General features: G+C 35.1%; 1 protein-coding gene across 1 annotated transcript; it reads left to right on the top strand.

Annotated features, from left to right (window-relative positions):
- The first annotated feature begins 1,253 nt into the window (after positions 1-1,253).
- LOC136038096 (threonylcarbamoyl-AMP synthase-like) lies at positions 1,254-17,095 on the top strand. Its single transcript, XM_065721106.1, has 2 exons — positions 1,254-1,366; positions 16,402-17,095. The coding sequence occupies exon 2, from the start codon at positions 16,412-16,414 to the stop codon at positions 17,093-17,095; it is 684 nt and encodes a 227-aa protein (XP_065577178.1). The 5' UTR covers positions 1,254-1,366; positions 16,402-16,411.
- The last annotated feature ends 8 nt before the right edge of the window (positions 17,096-17,103 follow it).

The raw sequence follows: 17,103 nt of genomic DNA, 5'->3' as shown, positions 1-17,103 counted from the left end.
TTTCTAATATTTACAAAATAGATACATTGGCAGATCAAAGATTCCGGCAAGGGGGAGGGGGTCTTGGTTACGATGTTAAACTATATTCTCGTCGTAAGTACTTATAGTTGTAGTCAACTATAAGGGAGCTGCAACTTTGGGAGAGGGCTGCAAAAGTCTGAGACAAAATATAAAAAGTGACGACTATGCTATATTTTCAAAAATAGTTTAAAGTGATGAAATTTTTCTGTTAAAAGGCAAGCGAACTGTTTGAAATTAGTATTTTTCTGCTACAAAGCGGTGGAAACTGCAGAAATACATTATTGAAAAGCGTAAAATTCTTTGTATGTTCCTTTTAAACAATTATTTCAGAGGAGGTAAAACTCAAAGATGAACATTGTGCAGCAAGGGGAAAGGGAGAACTACCTCCTTGCCCCACAGCAGTTTTAAAGTAGTGATACCCTGGGTTAGGATTCATATCAATATGATATTATATCTTTTGAAGCTCTTAAAACCACCCCTTTTGTACGAAATGCTTTTGTCTAAGCCCCTTTCCAAAAAATAAACAAAAAATTATACACTGTGCTCACAACGCTTTTAACTTAGGCAGCGCAGTTGTGCTGCCTATGACCTTTGGACTATTTTTGAAGAAATGGCTATTTCAAAATTTCTATATGATACATGTCGGGGAAATATGACGTGCGAGGAATGTAGCTGCCCTTTGATCACTTTGACTCATAAAAAGGACACTAGAACTTCTGATTATTATTCCAATTAGCCCCCTCTGAGGTTTATACGACCACTATATTTACAAAACTTTAAATGCGCCCAGGGCATAACTTAAGACCATTGCCCCGAGGGCTGTGGGGGGGGGTCTTTCTCAAAGACATAATTTCCAGACCTTTCATGTACTCTGATCAAAATGATTATCTAAAAATTTTGACTAGATGTGTTTTAGAAAATGATGAGCACGGAGGGGGCCTTTGGCCTTCAAATCAATTTTGACGACGAAAAAGGGCACTAGTCCTGTCGATTTTAAATTTATGTGTCTCTTTCAAAGTTTTTACGACAACTCCTTCTATATGAAGTTCCCTGGTCTAAACCGCTCCCCCCAACCACCACAAAAAATATAAAATAAATATAAAAAATATAAAAAATTAAAAAATATACACAAATATAAAAAAATATATTGACGCAGTTACACTGCTTATGAAACAGCGTAAGTTAGGGCATATAAATCTATATCACATACTTTTGTCTGTGTTTACATCTAAGAAGATACTTCTCTGAAAATACAATTTGCTTAATATTCGGCAGCATTGGCTTAATGTTGAGCGGAAAAACTCAAAAATTAACCCTAATGAAAGCCCAAATTGTTACCTCAGTGGTATAGGCCTACTGAATCTTTTTAGACTAATTAGAACTGCAGTATTAAGCATGGTTAAATTTTGTAGGATTGAATTTTGTAAAGGATAAGACTAGGAGGAGGTTTAAAAGAAGCCCTAAAATATTGTTTAAACTAGGACATACTATTTTGAACAATTGTTCTAAATTACTCCATTTTGTCTCCATTGTTCTAAAATACAGTAGTCTGATAAAACTAGGTGATTATCTTTTGACATCTTGAAAAATAGGCTATTTGAGGGCAGCACTAAAGAAGAAGTGTTCATCTAAAAAAACTTGCTCTTAAAATAAAAAAGTAGTTCACCATTAAATTTCTTATTTCATCCTCCTTTTCAATATAATACTAATTAATCTGACAATACACTGCCCCCCACCAACGTTCCCATATATAGCCCTCTGAATAGCTGGTATTTCTCCAATAATTAAATATGATCCTATACTAGCCTATAGGTCCTTTGGGTACTTAGGTATTATAGTAACTGCTGTTGTTCTTGGAATGTTGTAAAACCAGTTTCTCTGTGTACATAATTCTCTGTAATTTCTCTTGTAGATAATTAGCTTTGCCTGAGTAAAATAAACTACTATGTAGGTATAGTTTAATCAAATATTTAATATAGGCCTAGACCTATAGAGCTGGCTAGGTAGCCTATTTAATATAATATATTCTGGGTGGCAAACTCTAAATAATTCTCTGTTGTAGTTTCCATAATTTTGTTAATGAAGTAGGCTATTATATTTTCATTAGAGCCTGTTTTTGTATCAGCTATTTCATTATCATTTACCTAACTTCACTTCTTGTGTATGGTCACTATAATACATAATTAGACTACCATCATTTGTTGTAGTGGGTATTCCTTCAGTCTATAATTTATCTTTGTCTTTATAGTTTATTTTTGGATAGTTTGTTGTCAGTTTAGTACTTCTACTCCTTCTAAGCACTATACAATCTGGTCAATACTCTTATTACCTGAACAATTGTTTAGGGTCATGAAACTGTTGTTAATAGATGTGTTTTGACTTTTGGAACATCTTTTCTCTCTTGCAAAACTACCAAAAATGCACTATTATGGAGTTAATTCCAGCCCAAATATTCTTGTATTTACACATATAGAATTGCAATTATTGAATTGTTTTCATTGATCAGATATTTGAAATCATGAATGTAATAGTTTAGAAAAAAATTTGGGCTATATATTTGCACATCAGGGGGGTAGGGGTAAAGCATAGCATATATTAAATATGTAAACTAACCATTGCTGTATTTAATATATGCTATGCTTCCCCTCCCCCTAATGTGCAAATATATAATAACTCCATAATGGTGTGTTTGTGGTAGTTTTGCAAGAGAGAAAAGATGTTCAAAAAGTCAAAATGCATCTATTAATAATAGTTTCATGACCCTAAACAATTGTTCAGGTAATAGGAACATTGACCTACAATTCTAGTCTAGAGACTATTTTAAACCATTCTAAAATACTTAGGCTACTTGTATTTGCCCTAAATACAGACTGCTTCACTTTACCACCCATCTCCTTCTCCCAATGTACAAATATTTATCCAATTATGGCTAGCCAACTGTATATATTCACAAATTAGGGGGTAGAGTTTGGTGGTCCACATATATGAATAATATAAATAAGTATTCTGGAAGGTTGTAAAGTAGTTTCCAGAATATATAGTGTTTCCTTAGTAGGATTACTAAATTGGTATCCATAATGGCTTATATATTGTAAAGGCCCATAAGGTAAGAAATTTCACCTTACCTTAATCACCTTAATCCATCTGAGAGCTTTAAGGTCTTCCAGATTTAATGTCACTACTTTTATTTTGTTATGATTTTCTATAATTCTACCCTTTGGGAGAAATTGTTTTTCTGTAATTTTGCTGTAAGTCTATTTTACTTTGACTCTGAGTTTTAGAAATTTCATTCCAATGATTTGAGTAGGATTTTAAGAGGTAACGTTCTAGATGAGGGGCATTCAGAGGCAGCAGTTTGGATATTTGCCCAACAGGAGCAGTGTTGGTGCAGTATTCAGACTGGAGCACCAAATATGATTTGGAGTCAAACATAGGAAAAACACTAGTGCCATTTCTGCATAGGAAGGTAGCATTTGACAGGATTTGAGCACAAGTTTATTGAGCAAATTAAATGAGCTCAAGATTTGGAAAAATATTGTTGATTTTATAGGTGCTTATTTGATAAAGAGGGAAGAAGTTATTTTAACCCAGGATCAAGGTGGAAACCTAATATAGGACTCCCACAAGGAGGCATTTTAAGCCCATTGTTGACTGTTGTTTATTATAGTGATATTGATGGAATTCCTAGATTTAAGTTATAAATATATGCTGATGATATTGCAGTTGCTACTACCTCAAGAAATTAAAATATAGTACATGCAATAACTCAAAAAGCACTTGATTATCTGACTATGTGGGCTGCATGAAATAATATAAGATTCTCACCTGAAAAGTCTGCTGCAGTACTATTCTCCAGGAAGAAAGACTCATTCAACCCCCTACTATCACTAGATGGAGCCAAACTTCAGAGAATAGAGAAATACTGCTACCTAGAAATTATATTTCATGAGAGGCTTCACTGTAATTACCATATTGATTACCCTGTAGGATCCCTGGAAAACAGGGATAATCTTATGAATGTCATATGTCTTTGTAAGAGAGGAGCCCCATACTCAACTGTTACAAAGTTGACAATGGCTGTAATAATTAGCAAGCTAGATTATGGCTCTGCTCTATATTGAGAAGTATCAAAAAGTGTACTACAGAAGAAAGAAACTGTTCTCTATTACACATATTGACACATTACCTATCCCTGCAATTTATTACAAACTGGGCCTGTCAGCTTTGGAAATAAGAAGAAAAAACTTGAAGCTCAGTATTTTTGAAAAAAAAATCCAAGTTGACAAGAGTCTGATCAAAGAAGAAATTATTGAAACATATAACCTACACATTGGACTCTCTCCCCATATAGGCACTGCATATTACAGAGAGGTTAGAAATGTGCTGGAATCTGGCCTCCCATTCCCTAGTGAGTGTGTTTGATGATAGCCCTAGACACCAAAGTTTAGGATTAATTAGTGAACATCCCATATTTTGATTGCCACCAAGCTTAAGTAGGTAAATCATTGGCCTGGACATACTAACCTATGTACTGATGGATATAGATCATGGGGTGGCTGTACTGTGGTGATCCCAAGGTGAGAAACAACTAATTATTTTAAAATTTCTGAAAAACTGTCAATTTCTCCCATTGAACTAAGTGCTTTGCTTAAGGCCCTGCAGTTGATCTTACCAGCCTGCCCTTCTTTAATTTGTATCGATTTTCTTTCAATGGTTGAATATTTAATGGTAGAACATTTTGCATACAAGGAAGTTGGCTTTGGATATTAAAGATATGTTACACCCATTAGAACAGGATGGGTATAGTATTGCATTTACATGGGTACCAGCACATGTGAAGATTGGGAGTAATGAGCTGGCAGACCACTTGCAAGGTTGGAGAACATGTGTGATTCTGAGTTTGAGGTACCACTTACAGTTATGGAATTTACAACATATTTTGAGGAGTAGCTGTATGAAACCGACAGTGAGAAGTTTGAAAGGAGGTCACCTAACCAGCTGTTGTCTTTATAAAATTTGAATCTACCTCCCTGTGACTTTTGTCATTTAGATAGGAAGATAGCAGTCACTATTTTCCACCCTGGAACTGGCCATGCACAGACAAGAATGTATTGTTTAAGTGGCAGTGTGTAGATTCTCCTCTGTGTGAGTTGTGTAGTGTTGAAGAGAACATGAGACATAATTTACTGTCCTGCTAGAAGCATAATAGCCAATGACAGACTTTAAGCTCCCATTATATTAACTTTTTTGGTGCTTTCATACCCTTTGTTGTCTGCTAGGAGCAGATGTGCCCAACTGGGCTAGAAAGCTTTCGGTTTATTTTCTAGGCCACTTTATATCAAGGGCAAAGTTGGATTAGATATGATTCCTTCTGGAATTTTAGTTTTGAATAACCTAGCATTGTATATTTTATTTTATGCTTTATGTTACAGCAACATATTTTTTTTTTTATTTGAATGACAAAGAATGGATTTGTTGCACTGCATTCTATTTGTGTTATATTGTTTTACCCTGGCTCAATCCTCATTTATAATGCTTTAAAGACTTGGAAATTATTTTTGAATTAGAAAAAAAAATTCTTCATATGGCTTAAAACTCTTCTAAGATCAGAGAAATTGTGTTTTCAAAACCTAGAGCCTAAGACAAAGAGACTAAAAGTCCAAAATTAATTTGAAAGATTTTTATTGTCAATATTCAGTTTGGTGCCTGTTGTCTTCTACTAAAAAAGTAACACTTGGATTCAAAATCAGTCTCCTGTTGGCTTCAAATTAATTTTTTGTTGTTTTATTTGCTCCTGATCTTCTTCATTTCCTTTCGAGTTTCAGCTACAAAATACCAAAGTGAAGCAGGTTTTAGGGTAATTGCAACCATGTTAAATTATATCATTGCACCCTAATAAATGAATAATCTCTTGGGCTAATGTTCTTTTTTCTTTTCCTGGCAGCTTGATATTAAGTAGTGCACCTGTGTGGGGCTTTACGTTTAGTTTTGAGAAAATATTTTCTGTTCTGATTGCTGACTTTGCAATACTATTGCAGCTAAAGATGAGGTGTTGTGAAGTCTCTGGGAATGAAGGACAAAATCTGCAGATTGGGTCCCCTTGCATCTTTCCAACTGTATTCTTCCTTCCTCAGTATCAGTCAATCACTTTTAATTCTGAAATAGCCTATAGGGTATTCTCTTCACAAGATGGGAAAATGAGCACCAGCTGTGGTAGATTCTTGTAGGGAATCATTCTCTGCCATGAAGAGTTTTGATTTTACTGTTAGGTCCTTATAGAAGTCTGCTGTGTTATTTGAAAGTAAATCAGCCACCTTGTTGTACTGCATTCCTTGGTGATTTGGCATGTAGTGGAAATAAAGCTTGATGTTCTTTTCCTGAATGCTCAAAATTATTTTCCTTAGACAAGCAGGATCACCTTCTTAGAATTAGGAGGCTTCTTATTAATAACATTTAGACCTTCAATTATAGGATAGGTGTGCCATTTGGAAGCCTAGTGGATATTTGTAAAGGATAACTAAAGCTTCAACAGCCTTACTTCCTTTTATACAGGAAATTTGTGAATCAGGTTGTCATTTTTGCTTGAAGATAGTTTGTACTTGACCAAGAAGATAACTTGATTTTTTGTTAGGCACAAGCTCCAAGCAAGTTCCAACTGCTTCAAATTTCCATTGGCTCTTGAAATTGGTGGAACCAAATGACCACATCTCTCCATGTCAAAACAAAATCTTTAAAAAGCACCCGATACAAGATTTGGGTACTTGCTTTTAGCCAAGGACTCAAGGAAAAGTTATTTCAAAGACTGGATAATTATAGCTGATTGCTTGGATATTTGGAAAATATTTAACAATCAAAATCTTTCTCCGGTCTTGTATTCTAGGTATTCCATAGAAAATCCTGACTTTATAATTTGGCATATGGTTTGGGAGACCCAATGCCAACTTTATGGCCATGGTCTTTATGGTTTCCAGCTGTGTAAGACTCATATTGCAGCAGCCTCCAAACTCTTACATGGAATATCTTATTTTGGAACATTTAAATCTATTGTAAGAAATCCAGCATTACTGTGGGAGAGCTGGCTTGTTTTGTGCTGGCAAGCCATTGCATGATTGAAAGTCTCTTTACACAGGATTGTTCTACAGACTATTTCATTCTTCCAGGCTATATTACGGTCTAATATAACTGCTAAAAGCTTTTCAATGGCATCATATGTGATTTGTTTCTCTATACAATGTTTTAAGGCTTAGAGATGTAGGTAGTATAGAAATCATTGCTTGAAAACCCTCTCTCTCTTGGTATATTTTTGGCAGCGGATTCATTCCTGAAAGCTTCATGGACCCAACTCAACTACTTTCCAAGATAGCAAAAAGCCCATCATCTACAACTTCAACTTTTTAAGCTATTGTGGTTGTTTCCTGAATTTAAGAAACACTTTTCCAAATTCTTTTAAACCTTAAAAATCAAGCTGTTTTATCTTGAAAGTTCATTTTCCTAACTCAAATGCTTTCCAAAATAGTAAATAACCCTTATCTAGAATTTTTACAAATATAATTGTTACTGCTGTCACTATTTCATACTAGCCCTTCCCCGCCTCTAATGGTGTCAAATGTATTTGTGGGCGATTTCACAAAAATCTGCTAATTTAATCTTTTAATTAATTTAATGTTTTTGCAAATTAGCTTTATTTAGTATTATTAAGCAACCTTTATTAAGAAATAATCACAAAAAAGAATAGCAAACCGAAAAAACAGCAAACTTTTGTATATAGCTTAAGAGTATATCTGGCCTGATTTGGGGCTAGAGCTAAGATGCAGTCTCAACAGCAGTGATTATTGCACTTCAAAAGAGCACAGAAAGAAAACATAATGTTTTTTTATCCGTTTTTCCTATTTGATTTCTGGCTTAGACCTTTAAGCAGCCTAACCTATAATTTAGCATAGGCTCTGGATCCATTCCTGAAAGTTTCATTCACCTAACTCAACTAATTCCAAAGATAGTAAAATTTCCAGCAAAGGAATTTTGAACTATCAAGGGGCAACTTTGAAGAAAATGTCAACAAAATCTAAAAATCTACTTTTAAACAACCATAAAAACTTATCTGCTTATATCACCTTTTATACCGTTTTTAGAGTTCGTGAAAATTGTCCTAGGTTTGAAAGAAATTCTAATAATATTTGTGAAAGATTGCTCTTATAAACTAAACATTTTAATTTCAACAAGCATAATACCACTTGAATCCCCACTCAACACTCTTTCCAATTATATTAGTTGCTAAAGTACCTTAACAAATCTGAAAATCTGACAGGCCATGATTATTGAGAATATTTTGAAGATTATACAATCTGAGGCCACTTGAATGTTCTTTTCAGCCTGTCCACCAGCCACTGGAATATTCTTTGAAAATTCAGTAATTATGTTATTTGTATAAGTAATTTTAGAACTACTTTTATTTATTGATTGGGTTGATTTTTGATGTAACTCTTTTGTTAGATCTAATTTGTGCTGAATTTCCATTCCATTAAATTTCGTAAATAATTATTTTGTTTTGCTTTATCCAATAACCAATTGGGGATATCGCTGCAATTGTCATAAAACCTCTATTCAACCTTTTATTTAGCTAATTGCTTTTATTAACGTAGTTCAGCAGTTTTTTTTTAATCCAGTGTTAAAATGGAGCAGTTCTACATATTTTATTCACGGTTTTGAATTCACAGTATTTCTATGCTAATCAAGAATACAGATTAGAGAATCTTAAAACATACTGAATTTTGCTTTGGTATTTTGTATACCAGTAAATTCATTTTCCTAGTTAATATCAGCTTGTTCATTCTTAGATGCCGAGGGGTTGATTATCAAACTTTTAATTAGTTGATTTACTGTTACTAATAATAGGAAACATAGCAAAAACATAAAAATTATCTGATATATCTGTCACTTTCTCCTTCTTCTTGTTTGATTATTTGGAGATGTTAATGCATGATTTGTGTGTCATTCCAAACCCTGTGGCAGCTGAGATTGAACCAGGGACTCGTATTGCCAGGCAGAGATCAATCCATTGCGCCACTACAAAGCTCTTCTGTCACATAAACAGAAGAGAAAGATGGCTTTATTTTAAAATTAAATCAAAAAAATTGTTACCATAACCAGCATAAATGATCGGTATGAACATAAGTGTATCCTATAGATAAGGGGGACTGCTAACCCCTCAGCCTTTGCTCTTTATGCTAAAGCTTGACTAGTGCTTTATTGAAAGGTTTTTCAATAAAAAACTTGAAGGGGGAGATGCAAAATATATTTCTTTAAATTTGAGGGGGGCGGCGATTTTGTTGTTTTTTGTTCATTTTTCTATGAAAATACTAAGTATGCGATTGAAATATGACATTGCAGGCGTTTTACTTACCAGCTCCTTTAAAAATTTGAATATAAAATTTTATTATTTAAAGCAATTACAAATAAATAAGTTCTTTCATTCTGGAATCCCCCCTTTTTTACAGAAAAAATATACCTGTTATCACATTACTCTCGTGTAAAAGTACTCATCTTTGGAGCATTAAGAGCAAAATAAAAATAGAGTAAATAGTACAGGGTTGAGCTGGTTTGCCCTGTTCTTGTATAATATGAGTTCATTTTGTCTTAAGTTTGAATGTTGCCCTTTACTTTTATCTGTGGAAAGCTTTTTTTATTTAATTTCAGTTCAATTGTAACATTCAGTTCAAGGTTATCTAAATATTTGGGGGCGGCCACCCCCTTAAAACCTTACTCTTTATGCTAAATTTTAACTTTTGCATTACAATGGTTCAAGAATTAATTTTAAAAACTTTCTACAAAACAAGTTTTTCGAAGAAAAGTAAAGAGTTCCATTAAGCCAAGAATTACCAAAAATAAAAATAAATAAATAAAACTTAAAATGAACAGAAATTACAATGAATAGCCAAGTTAAACTCAAAACGAGCAAAAATTAAAAAATTAACACGAGTAGGGATGATAACATTCATGTCTTCTCAAAATCAGAATAAAATTTGTGCTTTATTATTAAAAAAAAAAATGACTGTGGATTGTCAGTTTAATTGACTTCTACTGATATCTACTCCTGAAATGTTTTGATAATTTTTTATTTATGAAAGTAAGAAAAGCGAAAACATTTCAAAGGGTTTTTTTTTTTTTTTTTTTTTTTTGTAAAGTGCAAATTGTGTTCTGAGCTTGAGAAGAAATGGGAGTTTTCAGCCCTACTCATTTTAATTTTGGCTCGTTTTTAGTTTGGCTTGGCTATTTATTGTAATTTCTGTTCGTTTTGAGTACCATTTATTTATTTTTGCTCATTCTTGGCTTAATGGAAATCTTTACTTTTCTTTGAAAAACTTGTTCTGTGGGAAAAGTTTTTAAAATTAATTTCTGTCCGTTCTTTTTATTGACATAGTCTTTTTCATGGAAAGAATAATATTTTATATCTTTTCATTTTTTTCTATAAGAATTTATAGTATGGATTGCTATTTGTATGTTGGAGAAACTTTTTCGACAATTGTTAATCCTGAAACAAACACTATTTTTTAATTTAATGGCATAGCTTCTGAAGTCGACCTTAAAAATAAAACTCCCAAAAGATTCTGTCTGTACTCTTTGACAACCTATACATTGAACCTTATATGACCAGAATATAATTTACAACCCTCGCACCTGGGTTGTGGAGGGTTGTTTCCACCTTGAAGCCATTGTTATATCCTCTTTGGACTATTGTGAGCAAAATGGCTAACTCACAATTTTGATTGGATACGTTTGGGAGAAACAGGTTGTCAGGGAAGGGGAGGGGGCTAGTTGCCCTACATCAATTTTGACTCTTAAAAAGTAACTAGAACTGTACATTGCCAGTCAAATGAGCTTACTCTAAAGTTCAAACAACCACACCTTCCATAAAAAGCGTATATGCCTCTAGGATATAACTTACAACCCTGGACCCCAGACTGTGGGGGTTGTGTCAATCTCAAAGGCCTTGCTATGTGATCTTTGGACTTCTTTTGAACAAATGGCTATCTCAAAATATGAGTAATATAGTACATAAAAAAGTATAAATTTCTTAATATAATAGCTTAATAGCTATAATATATAATTATCAGTTATTAATCTTATTTTAGAACAAACTTATCTTGTCTTGTGTTTTTTTAAACAAAAACATCTGTTTTGCGTTCACTTTCCCGTTGAAGACTCAAAAGCCATTCTAATCCTCTCATCCTACGACATTGAATGATAAGTTACGTTTAAAATATTTAACTTTTTTAACTTTAATAAATAAAAATTATTAAAACTTTAAGGAATATATGTCAGTATACACATACTAAACTGACAATCCACAGCTATTTTTTTTTCAGTTAAGTGCAAATTATGTTCTGGTCTTGAGAAGGTATAGGGGTTGTCAAAGACATGTTCTCCAGACCTTTAAACTACGCTGAATAAATTGGTTATCCCAAAATTTTAATTTGATGTGTTTTGAGAATTGCTGGGTGTAATGGGGGGGGGCTTTGTCCCCCTCCAATATCTTTTGATTAGTAATCTTATATTCCCCAGGGAATAACTTACAACCCTTGCCCTGAGGGACCTGGGGGGATTGTCATCCTCAAAGACATAATTTCCGGACCTTTCAGTTATGTTGAACAAAATGGCTATCTCAAAATTTTGATTGAATGGGTTTGGGGAAATAGTGGGTGTGGAGGAAGGGTGGGGGCAGTTGCCCTCCAATCACTTTCGACTATTTAAAAGGGCAGTATTCATTTCAATGTCCAATCGAATGAGCTCTTGTTGAAGTTTGTATGACAACAAATGATCATCTCAAAATTTCTATCAGATGCATTTCTCGAAAAAAAATCTTAATCACTCTGAATCTTAAAAAGGACACTAGAACTTCTGATACCAATACAATGAGCCCCCTCCAAAGCTTATACGATCATGCTTGACATACATATCTTACATGCCCCAGGGCATAACTTAAAGCCCTTGCCCTAAGGGCTATGGGGGGGGGTGTCATCCTCAAAGACGTAATCTTCGGGCCTTTCAATTACGTAGAACAAAATGGTTATATCAAAATTTTGATTGGATGTGTTTAGGGGAACGATGGACCTGGGAGGACGGGTTATTTGCCCTCCAATCACTTTCGACTATTAAAAAGGGCACTAGCCCTTTCAATTTACAATGAGCTCTTTTCGAAGTTTCTATGACACCAAATGGCCATCTCAAAATTTCTATCAGATGCATTTCGAGAAAATACGGAGTGTGGGGGGTATCCACCCTCCGATCTTTCTGAATCTTAAAAAGGGCACTAGAACTGCTGATTACTAATTCAATGAACCTCCTCTGAAGTTTATACGATCACCCTTTCTATATACACCTTGCATGCCCCGGAACAAAACTTACAACTCTTGGCCTGAGGGCTCTGGGGAGGGGTATCATCCTCAAAGTTATACTTTCCAGACCTTCCAACTACTTGAACAAAATGGCTATCTCAAATTTTTGAATGGATGTGTTTGTGGAAAAGGTGGGCGTGGGAGGGGGTTAGTCGTCCTCCAATCACTTTCGACTGTTCAAAAGAGCACTAGCTTTTTCAATTTTCAACTGAATGATCTTTTTCGAAGTTTCTACGACAGCAAATAGCCATCTCAAAATTTCTATCAGATGCATTTCGGGAAAATAAAAGGTGTTTGTGTGTTGGGGGGGGGGTAACCACCCTCCCATCACTCTGAATCTCGAAAAGGGCACTAAAACTTCTGATTAGCAACCCAATGAGCCTCCTCCGAAGTTTATACGATCATCCTTTCTATATAAACCTTATATGCCCCCAGGGTATAACTTACTAGCCTTGCCCTGACGGCTCTGGAGGGAGGGGAGGGGGTCATCCTCAAAGACATAATTCCCAGACCTTTCAACTACGTTGAATAAAGTAGTTATCTCAAAATTTTGATTGGATGTGTTTGAGGAAATAGTGGGCTTGGGAGGGATGTTAGTTACCATCCAATCACTTTCGACTATTAAAAAGGGCACAAGCTCTTGTAATTTCTAATTGAATGAGCCCTTTTAGAAGTTTCTACGACAACTCCTTCGATACGAAACGCCCTGGTCTAAAACCAAAAAAAAAATAATACATTGTGCCCTAGTCGCTCTTTACTTATAAGGGATCATTTACGTGTACGATCAGTTTTTATTTATTATTACAATAATGAAAACTGAAATCCCATTGAAAACATTGTTTATGCAATAATTGGAGATGTGCCCCCTCTCATCACCCATATTGCATGTCGAGTCCATATATAATACTTAAAATAAAGGCGGGTTGATGCTGAGCAATCAGCAAGCAAAGACTGTCAAACAAGGAGGCAAGAACAAATTGGAATGTGCCAAAAAAGGGGACAAGCTCATTGTCTGTCTCCCAAATTCTCTTAAAGTAGAAACACAAGACCGAGGAGCAGGCTTCAGTAAATGGTCAACAACAATTAGCAACTTGATTTGTGGTATGTCTGAGCCTGGAGTAGCTTGAAAAATTATGCATATTTAGCTGTAGCAAGCCTATATATTCTACATTACCTACTTGGAGTTAGTATCAAGAGAAGTGGGTGTCAATCCACAAAATGTGGATGGCTCAAAAATTAGTTTTCAAAATCTAGGGGGAATATTTTCTCAGTGTTTTCAACGAAAATAATATTTAAAAATGTAAGGGTCGAATTCCCCTCTCCCCCCAATTGACGCTCCCGAACTAGGACTAGGGTGAACAAAACCGTAGCAATTACTTCCAAACAAACGCTTTTTAACAGCATTATACATAAAAAAAACTTCCAAATAAGCACATTTGATAGGTTACACAGATAACAAATTAAATCTTTCACAAGGCTATCATCCTTGTATACTGGAAATTATTTACAAGAGATCTAAATTGGTTACCGTAAGTAAGGTTAAGTGAATATCCCCACGTGTTCCACGCAATCCCAATGAAATGAAACTTGGTGACACTCTTTGCGACCAAATTCTTTTCCTCCATGCCTTTCTCGAATGCGATTTGCCTTCGAGAATTATGGCATAGGAAAATCTACACCACTGAACCACGCGAAAAAGAAGAAAAACTTCCAGGGTATCGCTGGACTATTCCTAATGACAACATTAGAAAAGCTGGAGAGAAGGCCTTGCTTATCTTATTTAAGGCTGCAGAATATTAAACAAGTCTTTACCAGGTCTGCTAGAGGAAATTCCTTGAGAAAGTTGGAAGTCTTGGGAAGTATGTAGAGGCAAAAACGCTCCCACCAACAAGCGTGGAAAAACGGTGAGTGTCGACTGGATCCTTCGGAGTTTGGCAGGATTGTGCGGAAAGCAGAATTATGACCTTTATATTGAGATAGATCACCAGCACCGCCTTCTCTTCTCAGTGTTTCAATGTAATTGCAAGAACGAGTATTCGACGCTGCGATGTTCTTGCACAAAGCATGGCTTAAAATGTACCCGGGCTTTTGGCAATTGTAAAAGTACAAGCTATTTTAACTACAAAACAGTTGATGCCGGAAATTTTACAGATAATGATAGCAAAAAAGAAGACCAAATTTTTGAATAGCTTGTCCACTATTCAATGAATCTCTGTGTTATTGTGATGTTTACCTGCCTTGTGTAATTGATCCCTGTGTTCCACTATATCTGAGTATATTGATCGCTTATTTGAAACTAGTGTTTCGTCTCAGCCAAGGGAAGCTCTTTGACAATTTCTTTTTTGTTGTTGCCAAATATGCGTTTCAACTTCCCCTCCTTCTCCTCATTCTTACTCACTTTCACAAAACTAAGGTTCCAGGCACACAGAACTTTACCTGAACCCAGTCTTGGTTGTTACCAAGGTGCAAGGCTTGAAATATTTTGCCATAGGTCAAGTTTAATATACACCTGCAGGCTGAACCTCTCCCCCAACCTCACTTTCTTTCAAAGCTTTAAGCCCCAAACAATTCTTTTGACTTCAAACATTCACTTTCGTGTTCATCAGCAAAAAAAGAGCGTAGAAATGACATATCTAATCACATTTGCTGGCATTTACTCAATCTAGATTTTTCGCCTCAACCTCAAATTCAACCTCAAAAAACTCAAATTTTTGAAAGAGCTAGAGAGACAAACTTTTCAGATTCGGAATCAGCACATATTTTTTGGTCGGGTAGAGAAAGAATCATTTGTATAGCAATTTGTTTAAGGTGGACCCCTTTTTTTCAGTTTTCTTAGACTAATAGGTTAGGATTCTGTTCTTGGCTTTCGGTTATAAAAGCTTTTGGCCTTCATAACAAGAAACTTAGGGAAAGCAAAACAATTTCCTAAATTTGAGAGTTTGTTTTGTTAATTTTGGGAGTCAGATGGGAGTGAGAGGAACGTGAAAACGGGGGAGGACAGCCATATTTTTTGGGATAAAACTGGGCCTGCTTGGGAAGCAATATTATAGAGGGAGGTTGGACAAGGTCTGAGGGAAAGAAGGACTGTGGATAATTTTCTGAGATGTTAACTTGGCACAGAAAATCAGTGCTGTGAAGATAATTTATTAAGCAGCTGTTACCTGGTGAGTGCTATAGCGGGAATAATGACTCAGGCTTGTTCAGAAACTGTTAGTTTGTGGGAGGGTATAGGCCCACATTGTGAATAGGGGAGGAAGTATGCAGTAAGAATCGTATAAGGTAACTTCAATTTGACAACCTGACTTAAATTTGGGTAATGTTGAAGTTGATCAGTAGACTATTTAAGGTAATGGGCATAAAAATATCATGACAGATATTATTGTGAAAAATAGCTCACATCGCCTGTTTGATGTCATTTTTCAAGCAGCTGTTTCTGTAGCACATAAAATGTCATTTTATTTAATTTGTATATACTAAAAAAAAGGGTCAACCTGGGATAAGGCAGAAAATAAATTTTATAGATATTCCAATGCTCCTTGGTATTTCTTTGTAGCTCTGGAACACAGATTTTTCAGAAAATTGAAAATCTTGCTTATTAATAGGGCCTTGAAACGTCTTCAGTGATTTTTAAGAAACAGAATTATTCATAATTTTCAACTCATTTTGCTAGCTTAGTATTGAAATTTTCGGATTCAACATGTTTTGCCTACTTATTCCTCTCTTGTTTCTTACATGGCCCTTAAAAAGGGCATTAGAACCTTCAATTCCCGATCATATAAGCCCCTTTGTAAGTTTCTATAACCACCTGTTCTATAAGAAGTGGCTAAAAAATAAAAATGAATGATGCATCAGATACACTTCACTCTCTAAAATGTTGACTCTGGAAGGGTGTTTTACATAAGAGAAACTCCTAACCTACTGTTAATATAATTTTCATCACAGTGTCTGTTCTTCTTATATTTTTTTTCTATTATTTTTTGTTTTTCAGGCTGTTTGTCATGGCCGAGATGAAGCCAATCATTTGCAGAATTCCCAGCATTGTTGACAAGGAAAAATTTATGAACTGTGTTGCAGTTGCTGCAGATCTCCTAAAGAGGGGAGGAATAATCGCTATCCCAACTGATACTATCTATGGTATAGCAGCTTTAGCGCAAAGTATTGACTCAGTTGAAAGGCTATATAAAATCAAAGGTAGAGAACACAACAAGCCAATAGCAATATGTGTTGGTGAATTGAATGACATTCCTAAGTGGGGTAAAGTAGATTGTCCAATTGGATTGATATCAGCACTTTTGCCTGGGCCAGTTACTTTATTATTCAATCGACATCATAATTTGAATCCACTGCTTAATCCCGATGGCAAACTTGTTGGAATTCGAATTCCTGATCATAGTTTTGTAAGAGCCTTAGCTAAAGAGTGTAATGAACCTATTGCTTTGACAAGTGCAAATGTCAGCGGAAGTTTAAGTACATTGTCCATTGAGGAATTCTCTGAGCTCTGGCCCTTGTTAGATGGTGTGTTTGATGGTGGAAGAATAGTAGATACTCCTGAGGCGAGAAAAGGCTCAACCATCGTTGATTTATCTTTACCTGGTGCTTATAAAATTATTCGAGAAGGAAGTGCCTATAAGAAATCACGAGCCACCATAGAAAATTTTGGATTAATACAGGAAGCAATTTAATTGCATAT

The sequence above is a fragment of the Artemia franciscana genome, chromosome 17 (assembly GCF_032884065.1).
Source record: "Artemia franciscana chromosome 17, ASM3288406v1, whole genome shotgun sequence".
Taxonomy (NCBI): Eukaryota; Metazoa; Arthropoda; class Branchiopoda; order Anostraca; family Artemiidae; genus Artemia; species Artemia franciscana.
This window is presented reverse-complemented; position numbering and strand designations above follow the sequence as displayed.

Excerpts from the sequence above, each read along its gene's own strand:
- LOC136038096 (XM_065721106.1), top strand. The coding sequence starts at position 16,412 with ATGGCCGAGATGAAGCCAATCATTTGCAGAATTCCCAGCATTGTTGAC.